Source organism: Enhydra lutris, unplaced genomic scaffold (genome assembly GCF_002288905.1).
Source record: "Enhydra lutris kenyoni isolate GAN:26980312 unplaced genomic scaffold, ASM228890v2 scaffoldscaffold30, whole genome shotgun sequence".
In the NCBI taxonomy this organism is placed as follows: domain Eukaryota; kingdom Metazoa; phylum Chordata; class Mammalia; order Carnivora; family Mustelidae; genus Enhydra; species Enhydra lutris.
Genome location: NW_019154114.1, coordinates 5,124,290 through 5,136,660, shown reverse-complemented (window position 1 = coordinate 5,136,660; position 12,371 = coordinate 5,124,290). Strand labels below are relative to the sequence as shown.

The window sequence follows — 12,371 nt, the reverse complement described above, 5'->3', positions numbered from 1 at the left end:
AATGGATAAACAAAATGTGGGCCATCCATACCATGGAACATTATTCAGCCACAAGAAGCAATGAAGTTCTAATACATGCTACAACATGGATGAACCCTGAAAACATGCTAAGTGAAAGAAGTCAGACACAAAAGATCATACATTGTTTGATTCCATTTGTATAAAATGGCCAGAACAGACAGAAAATAGGGGGTTACCAGGAGTTATGGTGAGGGAGAAATAGGGAGTGACTACTAATGGGTATGGGATTTCTTTTTTTTTTTTTTTTCCTTTTTGGAGTAATGAAGGATTTCTAAAATTAGATAGTTGTGATAGCTGCACAATTCTGTGAATATACTAAAACCACTGAATGGTGTATTTTCAAGGGTGAATTTTATAGTAATGAATTATATGTCACTACAGCTGCTATAAATGAAAATAGGCCAAGACCAAAAAAATTTTATACTTCGAATGTGATCATAGCAAAGGAGACACAATCACTTAAAAAAATCTTCAAGTATTAACATCTACTCTTTTTATAGTTTAGGTAATTTTAAAAATTCTTCAAATTCATACACTGATGGCTAAGAAGGGAACGAACATTCACTTCATAAATATTTACTGAGCATCTGTGACAGTTTACAACTGAAATTTTATTTCTTATTTCAATCTTCACAACATTTGAAGGTAACTACTAACCCAATATTTTATAAATCAGTTAACTGAGGCTTTGGCAGTTCACTCATTTGCTTAGTAAACAGTGGAGTGAGTTTCCAAACCCCTGTCAGTTCTTGGAGGCCAAGAGTAGAGAAACAGGGAAATCGTTTAGACAAAGTGCGAAAACCTGGACAAATGTGATGCTTGGGGAGGGAGAGGGAGTATGGTAAGAGTGAGGGGAGAGAGAAAGGAAAGAGACTTTAAAGGGGACAAAAATAGAAAAGGCAGCCATTGGCACCTGTTATTCCAAGCCACATTAACAAGCAAGGAACAGTGTCTGCAGTGTGGACTCCACGTGTAGGTCTATGGCCTAGTCTCATGCTAAGACGGAGCACAGGGATGGCCCATGATCTCTGCGTGTGGCCTCTCACATAACTCACCACACTGAATTACTGGTAGGGGGTCATTCTCTGTCTCTCAATAGCTTGTGATTTCCTTAAGGGCAAGGACCTTACTAATAAACAGCAATTTCTGATGACAACAAATGGATCCTAATTCAATACAATTACTTGAAAACTACTGGGAAATAATATGCTGAAAGTTCACTAGGTGATGGGGTAGGAAAGGGACCAGACAATGTTATTAAGACTAACGCAGGACCATCTGATTTTTATTTTGACAGCGTCTATTTTAGACAGGTCTCCCAGCAGTGGCAACAAGCCAAATACAGAAGCAAGTACCAGCTGACAATCATCTTTTCCCAACACTTATCCCTTCCAAGGATGGTAACTTCAGAGATGTTCCAAGCTGCCATGCAACACACCTTCTTAAATTATCTCACTGTCCAAGTTTTAAATCTACAAGGTGACTAAAATGGTGTTTTGTCATAAAAAAAACCCCACACATGACGTATTGTTTTCCTGTGTCTGTGAGGAAGTCAATGCTTACATTTTCTTGAGGATGAGGGTATATATCCAGCCCTATCCACCCACTTACCAAGTACACTGTTTTTTTGGTTTTTTTTTAAAGATTTTACTTATTTGAGAGAGAGAGGAGAGTAAGCACAAGCAGTGGGAGTGGCAGGCAGAGGGAGAAGCAGGCTCCCCAGTGAGCAGGGAGCCTGATGTGGAACTCGATCCCAGGACCCTGAATCATGACCTGAGTGGAAACCAGACACTTAACTGACTGAACCACCCAGGCGTCCCCACCAAGTACTTTGATAAGAATAAATACATCATTTTCTGAGGTAATCAGGTGATGCTGTATATAGCAAAAGCCTGATCAAAGCTGTTTTCTTTCTGCTCCCTCTTATCAAAGTTCTGTTGTTCTTTTGCTTGTGATACCTAACCTCACTTAGCTGAAGCAACCTGGTAGGTTCTTGACTGTTTGGGATTTTAAGACTATGATAAAGCCAAGATGATTTTCCACAAAGAAGCACTCAAGCTGACAGTACTCAAATATACTTTAATACAGAATATTAACACATAATAATTAGTAGATTTAAGTTCCAGTAGGGCAGGGACCTTATCCATCTTGTTCTCCATTGAACCCTCAGTGCTCGGTACATACTATGTGCTGAATACAATCACTGAGCAAGTGAATATTTTAATATAATTTGGGGACTTGGAAAAACAAAAATTATGCTCAAATAATTGCTACAGGTGAATACTGAATATGAGTTTTAGGACAAGGAGTCAGAACTACAACAAAGTGGCCCTTTTGCTGCCCTTTAGCAATGACTTGAGCACAGTATGGCAGAGTCTGCAGCTCTTCTCTGCCTCTCACTTCTCCCTGAGGCTGGGAGCTTTGGGCTCAGGACCCAACCTCTGGATTCCTGAAATAGCTTTCTGCTGCAACCAGCGAAAATTCTGAATGTCAACTTAAGCAAGTCAAAATTATTACTGGTAAACAATCTATAATGTAAATTATTAGCAATATTGATAGACACAATATTTAAGTTACTTCTTTTTTTTGGATTTTATTTATTTGACAGAGAGAGAGAGAGCGCACAAGCAGAGGGAGCGGCAGTAAGAGGGAGAAGCAGGCTCCCTGCTGAGCAGAGACCCCGATGCAGGACTTGATCCCAGGATCCTGGGATCATGACCTGAGCCAAAGGCAGATGCTTAACCGACAGCCACCAGGTGCCCCAGGTTTTTTGTTTGTGTGTGTGTGTGTGTGTGTGTTTTTTCTTAGTATAGTTGACACATATTTACATTAGTTTCAAGTGTACAACTTAGTGATGAAAAAAAATTAATGATTTGACATTAGGTTATTTCTTAAAATTACTGCTTGCAATTTCATTTTCTACTTTCTTTTGAATATATATGCATGAATGTATTCATTTATTTAAACCCTAGTCCAGAAGGTTGTGAGGTGGTTTTTTTTTTTTCATCAATTTAAGTGCAGGAGTTTATAACCCTATTATATAATTTTATCATTTCCCTCCTTTAAAGAATAAAGTGAATCAAAAGCCTAGAACAAGAATCAACAGCCCTCAACACCCATACTAACAGGTTATATAGGTCATGGAATTTGGCCCACTTGTGACAGCTGCTATCAACTCCTGCTACCCCAACACCTGGATCACCTGTGCCACCACAACAGAAGTAGTCAGAGCTGTCAGCAGTATTTGTGTAAGAACAAGTTTTTTTTTGTTTTGTTTTGTTTGTTTGTTTGTTTTAATCTAAAAATTGCTATCCGGGGTGCCTGGGTGGCTCAGTTGGTTAAGTGGCTGCCTTCAGCTCAGGTCATGATCCCAGGGTCCTGGAATCGAGCCCCTCGTCGGGCTCCCTGCTTGGCGGGGAGTCTGCTTCCTCTCCCTCTGCCTCTGCCCCTTCTCATGCTTTCTCTCAAATAAATAAATAAATATTAAGTATTTAAATAAAATAAATAAATAAATATTAAAAAAGTAAATACAAAAATAAAAATTGCTATCCAAATTAAGAGTCCACAGGAATGCTTTCTATACAAAAAAGGTGTTTACATAACATCAGGTCTCCTATGTAGAGCTATTTCCAATGCTTAAGGTTTCAGAGCTAGAGCTGACAAGCGTGGTACAGTATGAAATCTCACCACCAGGTGGACAGGGGCGGAGTAACCCAGGACACTGCCCCTGGAGTAGACAGATATATCGTTATATACACAAAAACCCAAAGGGCCTCTCTAACTAACACCTGAGCATCTTGAGCATTTTGTAAAGGATTTCTCGGTATAATTAGACTCTATTTATATATGTTACTTCATTTTGAAGCTGCAATGAACATTCACCCAGGTTTGGAAAATTCACCTTTTCTTCCCTTCCCTGTACCCCAAGTTTAAAGGTATATAATCCATTTTCTGGTAAAAATTTTATGGAGATGTTATTTTTTATAAAATGAAGGCTACAATTATTTTCTGAATTATACCTGAAATGAAAAAAAAAAAAACAAGAGAAATTTGGAAGTAAAGGAATGAGTTTAATTGGATGAGAAATCTAGTATTTATGGTTTATTATTCTCTCACAGTTTTGCTAAGATATACTTTGGGGTTTTGGTAAGTTGGAAGAACACCATCTAAACTACATACATTAAATAACTGAATTCACCTATTTGTGGCATGAGATGAAGAATTAAATTCCATTTACCAAAATTCTCAAACTAAAGACAAAAAAAAAAAAAAAAAATAGTTCCTGAAAACTTACAAAGCATTTATGGTAGATTGTGAACTGTCCTAATTCATTCTTTTTTTTTTTTTTTTTTTTTTAAAGATTTTATTTATTTATTTGACAGAGAGAGAGACAGCGAGAAAAGTAACACAAGCAGGGGGAGAGGGAGAAGCAGGCCTCCTGCCAAGCAGGGAGCCCGATGCGGGAAGGGCTCTATCCCAGGACCCTGGGATCATGACCTGAGCCAAAGGCAGATGCCCAAGGACTGAGCCACCCAGGCACCCTAATTCATTCTTAAGTAATTGAATTTAACTACACACATGGCCACTTAGCTGTAAACTACATTTCCCAGCTTCCCCTTTGTACATAGGTATGGCCATATAATTTGCTTTCTTCCAATGAAATGTGAACAGAAGTGATGTGTGCATCTTCCTCATCCCAGGCTCAGTAACTTCTTCCCTTCCTTCCCCCATACCTCTTGCTTTGGGCTAAGACTCAAGTCAAAGTGGTAACTCTGCTTTGATCATACCTAAGGAAACAGAGGAACAATGAAATAAAAGGCATCCTGATCTCTGAATTACCATGAAGTGTGGGAGAAACTTCCAATGTGGTTAAGCCATTGCATTTTGGAATCTCCATTAGAGAGATTACTATTTATTAACAAAAATAAAACTCATCACCATAAAGGTAACAGAAAGAATATTTAAGTATTTTAAGCAAGAACCAAGATAACCAGCTTAAGCTCTATCATGCCAAGTTTTTAACTAAGTCATTTTAAACTTCACCCTAACGTTAGACAGCTTTCAACCACAGGACAAAGTGAAAATATATGCATAAAGATTAGAAGATATCTTTCACTTTTTAACAGTAGCTTTACTACTAGTAAAGGGAAATTATGACACCTTTTTTTTTTTTTTTTTAAACCACACCTGACAGGGCAATCAGTCCCCTTATTCCCCAGACAGGAGAATAAGTCTTTCTTAAAAAGAAAGAGATCTTTCTTTTTAAGAAATCTCTTATGTGTGTGATACTATACTCAGTATCATACAGATCTTTCCTCTAGAAAAGGTTGTAAGTCAAAACATTCTTCAAAGACAAACATTAAATCTCCAGCTGAGTAAACAGTACACAGGTACCACAAAGTGTATTCAAATATCAGCATGTATCCTTTTATATCAGCAAAACTGAAACGTGAAAAAATAAAAACCAAAACCCACTTGTTTTTACTTTGTGTGAAGATGTTGGATTCAGAAGAATTTTAAGACTGTAAGATTCCTTCCCTCTCCCTATTTTTTTTTTTTTTTTGCATATTGTACATTTTCTCTGGATAATCTTATCCATTTCTATATACTGTTGACTCCCAAATCTATAGCCTCCAGGGACCCAACTTGAGCTCCAGAACCATAAACCCACATGTCTCATTCCAGCACTTGTGCTATAGATCCTATGTATTTGCTTCTTCAAGACTTACTCCAAAAATTTTTTTCACACTTCCAGCTCTTCAATCAATCTATCCACCTTCCCTCCTGGATCTTTCTCATCATTACAAAGTATGGTAAGGCTCTCCACCTTAAGCAAGCAAGTAAACAAAAATCCTAGAACCCACACAGTCCTCTATATCTAATTTTTTCTTTCATTGTTTAACATTTTTTTTTTAGATTTTTAGATTTTTTAAAATTTATTCATTTGACAGAGATCACAAGTAGGCAGAGAGGCAGGCAGAGAGGTGGGGGGGAGCAGGCTTCCCGCCAAGCAGAGAGCCCGATGCGGGGCTTGATCCCAGGAGCCTGAGACCATGACCTGAACCGAAGGCAGAGACTTTAACACAGGCGTCCCTCATTGTTTAACATCTTAAAGGAGTTATATACGCTGCCTGCTATTTCATGTTTCTGTTCTTACCTCCTGTTCACTCCTTAGTCATACACTGATCCCTTCATTGCAAAGAAACACTTCTTACCAAGATCACTAGGGACCAACTTACTTGTTGCTTCACACACGGGAAGAGCAATGGGGTAAACTCTAGAAGAGATAAAACTTTAATTTTGGTTCAGCTGTGATATAACTAGAGTGATTTACTTAATCTTTCTTCAACTGATCTTCTCAACCATAATATGAGGAAATTCATTTAAATCTTTCTGGTTATAGGGAAGAAGGTGGGGAGGGTGGTCAAAATAGCTGAAGGGGATTAAGAGATACAAATTTCCAGCTATAAAAATAGGTAAGTCATGGGGTTATATTGTAAGCAGAGGAAATAAAGTCAGTGATACCGTAATAACTTTATATGGTGACATATGGTAACGAGTCTTAACATGGGGATCACTTTATAATGTATAAAAATATCAAATTACTGTGATGTACATCTGAAACTCAATAGGATATGTATGTCAATTATATTTCAATTAAACAAAAAACCCTTAAGGTTATAACTCTCCTTAAAGAGATGCAAGAATTTAGTTGCCATTTTTATTCTTCTCATGGCTAGAGACAAGGATGATGTGAGACCAGGGTAGGCTCAGCTTCTGGGAGAAGCCAGTGTTTGGGTGCCTTATCTGATGAGGCTTTAGCATCCTGAATATAAGATTTGGGTAGTCCTCTTCCAAACCTAAATTCATTAAAATTAAATTCAAACGGCATTTTGAGAATTAAAATTTGTGTATTTATAATTTACATATATATAATATACAATATAACCTGTATATCTACAATATATGATTTGTATATTTATAATCACATATGTTCTCGAGTGGCTTTCAGAGTCTTTGAAGAAAGGAGCTGTGTGACAGCAGGGAGAGCTATGTTCCTGGTGAGTTGCTGAGGAAGAGAGGCCTGAGGTCCAGCCCTTCCCTCACACAGACTTCATTTCTATGGATTCTTTCCAAATGGAATCCCAGAAGCACTATCAGGAGTGTAAACATAGGCCCACAAGTCAGGCTCAAGGGTAAATGATCCAAATTGCCTGTGGCAAACAGATAAAATTTCCTGCTTTATTTCCGTTTCATATTGCTTCACAACAAAACATGACCAGAAATCAGTAGGCTTATACACCTGATTTGGTAACCAGGTTTACTCAGCACCCAACCCATAGAATCCTTTTTTTCGCCCCCACCCCCCAAGCCATAGAATTCTTATAGATGGGCTTCTCTGCTTTGATTTAATAAATTTAAATACTTGCTTTCTATTCAAACTCAGATTAAATTTCTAAACACTAATGTAAGAACCTTAGTGTGGTTAGATTTAAAAAGCAGAGTCTTGTAGCCAAAGTGTAGCTCCAAAGATAATGAGTGAACCTATCAAGAAGATTGCCCGTGTATACCCCATCCTCTGTAGCACATGCAAATCCAGCCACTGCATGCAAATACCAGATTTGGGTATAAAAACAATGACACATTTCAATCAACACTCACCCTCTAGATTCTCCAGAAAGGAGCTGGACATGAGAGCTCACTGTGGTTAGGCCATTTCTCTGCTGAACCTGATGGCTGGTGTTCCAAGTCAGACATAAACTGGTCTGTGTCAAAGAAGACAACATCACTACTGAATGGAACAAACCAGAGAGTAACTTAATCTACTACATGCCCAGCCTGTTTTTTCTATAATCAAGAGGAATTTAACCATCCTTTATCTGTAAATCACTACATAAAATGGCTCCCCACATTTTATTAAATAATATAATACTGGAGTCCAGAGAGTTTAGGTAATGGCTAACTTATTTCCTAAAATTAAAAGGGCAAAAAACTTCAAAAGTGACAATGACGGTTTCAGCAATTTTATTTTTATTTACTTATCTTTTTAAAGTAAACTCTACCCCCAACATGGGGCTTGAACTCATGACCCCAAAATCCAGAGTCACATGCTCTACCAACTGAGCCAGCCAGGCACCCTGATGTCAGCAATTTTATATGACAGATTTAGTTTTAAGCAAAATAGTTTTTAGCTTGGGTCTATTAGTAGTTCCCAAATATTTGTCTATGGCAGTATCAGAATTATTTGGGCACTTAATAAAAATAGAAACTCCTGGGTTCTACTTCAAACCATAGAATCAAAATGCCTAAAGGGTAGGAGGAGCTCAGAAAACTATATGAAGAGGTAAATTTGAGGGTTATGGAGGAGTATTTTTTAAATTAAGGGCCACATTTATTAGCAGGTTATAAAGTCAATTCAGCAAATTGAAAACAGCATGTTTTTAAAAATAAATAGAACAAGATAGAAGATAGGCTGCATTTTCTTTAAAAAATGGTTAAGAATTGGCCTCTGAGACTTTCATGTTAGTTGTATATATATTTTTGTTATGTACTAGGTCATGCTATAAAACTTACTTCTTATTGTATGAAGCTATCAAAAATGTTTGAAAGTCACTGTATTCAAGAGTTACTACTGGTTAGTTTTGTGATAATAACTGACATGTTCAGAGTTCTAGTTAGAGAGCCCAAACACAACGATGCAAAGCCTCCTCCTTTGGCCTATAAGGAATTACTTTTAGCCATTGCTTATTCAACCTCTAACAAAAGCACCTAACCTTTAGATTCCAGAAAAATGCTTATTTTTATCTTAGCACAGAAGAATCTGTATATAGTCTCTGTGAATAATAATTAATGCCCTTGTCTTAGGCTGATAAAGGAGATAAAACAAAGGAGGAACCAATCTGTGCAAAATGCAGCCTCAATTAAGGGGTCAAAACAAAACAAAACACTAAAGCCAGAAATCCTTTGTGCTTACAGGCAAAAATTTTCTTAAGCTTCTTTATTACTAAATTTGAGATCACTCACCAAGTTCTCAAAGAGGATTTAAGGACTACAGCATATGAAGTATTTTAGAGACTGCACATACATAGTCAAAAGCCTCCTTTCTGAGGATGCCCAATCTGCGTAACAGAATCTTCTAAAACAATGAGGGTATAGACCTATGTGATTCCAGATACATCAGCACATAAATAAGAAGAAAGAAGCAAAGGAACAAAGCTAAGAGGCCAGCAGACCCTAGTGACTTTTTTTTTTTTAAAGATTTATTTATTTATTTGACAGACCAAGATTACAAGTAGGCGGACAGGCAGGGGCAGAGAGAGAGGAGGAAGCAGGCTCCCTGCTGAGCAGAGAGCCCGATGCGATGCAAGGGCTCCAGCTGGGGACCCGGGACCATGACTTGAGCCGAAGGCAGAGGCTTTAACCCACTGAGCCACCCAGGCGCCCCAACCCTAGTGATTTAATGAGTTGATTTATGCAATGATAATTTTATATTGTGCTTATGAAAATGTGCAGTCCTCAAGACATCTTTCTAGTTCCTTGAAACTGCTGACAGGTTCACAAAATACCTGATTCATTTCTTCCTATCAAAAACACTGTGACAAAACACTTGAAGAAGAATTAACACCAATCCTTTCTTTCTTTAAGATTTATTTATTTGAGAGAGAGAAAGCATATACATGTGGGGTTGGGGAGGGGCAGAGGGAGAGAGAGAATTTGAAGCTGATTCCCCTCGCAGCCCCATACAGGGCCTATCACAACCCTGAGATCAAGATCAAGAGGTGAGATTAAGAGTCAGAAACTTAACTGACTGAACTACCTAAGCACCCCAATACCAATCCTTTTTTTTTAAAGATTTTATTTATTTATTTTACAGACAGAGATCACAAGTAGGCAGAGAGGCAGGCAGAGAGAGGGAGCTGGGGAAGCAGGCTCCCCGCCGAGCAAAGAGCCAGATGGAGGGCTTGATCCCAAGACCCTGAGATCATGACCTGAGCCGAAGGCAGAGCCTTAACCCACTGAGCCACCCAGGCGCCCCATTCCTTTCTTAAACTCTTCCAAAACATTAAAGAGGGAATGTTTCTTAACTCATTCTAAGGCCAGCATTATTGATACCAAAGCCAGACAAAGACACTACAAGAAAACTATACAATATCCCCTGTGAATACAGATGCAAACATCTTTAACAAACACTAGCAAACTGAATTCTGCAGTATACTAAAAGTATGTATCATGGCCAAGTGAGATTTATTCCCAGAATGCAAAGATGGCTCAGCATATGAAAAGCAATGAATGTAATTTACTACACATTATTAGATGAAGGATAAAACACTACACAATCATCTTAATTGATGCAGAAGAAGCATGTGACAAAATTCAATTCACTTTCATAAACACCCAATAAACTATGAATAGAAGGAAATTTCCTTAACATGATAAAGACCATATATGAAAAACCCACATCATACTCAATGGTGAAAGACTGAAAGCTTTCCCTCAGGAATATGACCAGGATGCCCACTCTTGCCACTTTAATTCAACATGGTCCTAGAATTATTTTTTTTTAAGATTTTATTTATTTAATAGAGAGATACACTGTGAGAGAAGGAACAAGCAGGGGGAGTAGAAGAGGAAGAAGCAGGCTTCCTGCCAAGCAGGGTTCGATCCCAGGACCCTGGCATCACAACCTGAGCCGAAGGCAGATGGCTAACGACTGAGCCACCCAGGTGCCCCTGGTCCTAGAATTCTCATCCAGAGCAATTGGGCTAAAGAGATAAAAGCCATCCAAATTGTAATGGAAGAGGTAAAATTACCTCTTTTCATAAATGATCTTATACATAAAAAGCTTGAAAGAACTGATATACAAAAAATATTAGCACTAATAAACTAAGTTATAGTTATAAGATATCAACACACAGGGATGCCTAGGTGGCTGGGTCGGTTAAGGGTCTGTCTCTTGGTTTCTGGTCGAGTTGTGATCTCAGGGTTGTTGGATCAAGCCTGACATCAAGTTCTGTGCTCAGTGTGGAGTGTGCTTCTCCCTCTCTCTGCTCCTCCCTGGCTTATGTTCCCTCTCTCTCCAATAAATAAAATCTTAAAAAAAAAATCAACACCCAGAATTAGTTGTACTCTTTTTTTAGAAAAGGATTTATATATTTGAGAGAGAAAGTGAGAGAATAAGGGGGAGGGACAAAGGGAGAGGGAGAGACAATCCCACACAGACTCTGTGATAAGCACAGAACAGATGTGGGGCTCGATCCCATGCCCGTGAGATAACCAACTGAGCTGAAACCAAGAGTCCCATGCCTAATTATGCACTATCAAGGTGCACCCAGTTGTATTTTATATACTTTCAGTGAACAACCCAAGAAGGAAATTTAAAAATCAACGCCATTTACAATAATATCAAAAAGAATAAGATATTTAGGAAAGAGCCAAGGAAGCGTAAGATCTGTACACTGAAAACTAAACACCGTTTAAAGAAATTAAGGTTTCTAAATAAATGGAAAACATCCCATGTTCATGGATTGGGAGACAATATTGTTAAGATGATAACACTATCCAAAGCAACACAGAGATTCAATGCAATTCCTAACAAAATACCAACGGCATTTTAACTGAAATAGAAAAACCAATGGAATCTCAAAGGGCCATCAAAAGCCAAAACAGTTTTGAAAACAAGAAGATAGAAGAGTCACATTTCCTGACTTCAAAACTTACTATAAAGCCACAGTAATCAAAACAGTGTGATACTGGCATAAGGACAGATACAAAGACTATGGGAACAGAACAGAGCCCAGAAACAAATCCTCGCAATATACGGTCAATTCACTTTCAAACAAGGGTTCTAAGACCATTAAATGGGGGGAAAGGCAGTCTTTTCAACAAACACTACAGAGAAAAGTGGATATCCACATGAAAAAGAACGGAAGCCGGACTCCTATTTCACACCATATACAAAGTTAACTCAAAATGGATCAGACATTTAAACAAAAGAAGTAAAACTTTTTTAAAAGATTTTATTTATTTGATAGAGAGCAAGTGAGCACAAGTAGGCAGAGCGGGAGGCAGAGGGAGAGGAGAAGCAGGCTCCCTAATGAGCGGAGAGGCCAATGTGGGGCTTGATCTCAGGACCCTGGGATTATAACCTGAGCCAAAGGCAGACCCTTAACTGAGTGAGCCACCCAGGTGCCCCTAAAAGAGCTAAAATTATAAAACTTTTTTTTTTAATATTTTATTTGTCAGAGATAGAGAGCGAGAGTGAGTACACACAAGCAGGGAGATGGGCAGAGGGAAAAGCAGGCTCCCTGCCAAGCAAGAAGCCCGATGTGGCACTGAATCCCAGAACCCTG

General features: G+C 38.3%; 1 protein-coding gene across 3 annotated transcripts in view; it reads right to left on the bottom strand.

Moving 5' to 3' along the window:
• The window catches only part of LOC111152752 (nuclear factor of activated T-cells 3), a 133,136-nt gene that overhangs the window by 3,250 nt on the left and 117,515 nt on the right, over positions 1-12,371 (bottom strand). The window contains exon 10 of one of the 3 annotated variants that reach the window (XM_022511351.1): positions 7,684-7,813. The exons of 1 other annotated variant lie outside the window; for it this stretch is intronic. In XM_022511351.1, the coding sequence (XP_022367059.1) occupies positions 7,684-7,813 (130 nt within the window). The remainder of the gene's footprint in view (positions 1-7,683; positions 7,814-12,371) is intronic. One more of the 3 variants, XM_022511353.1, reaches the window with a different exon arrangement.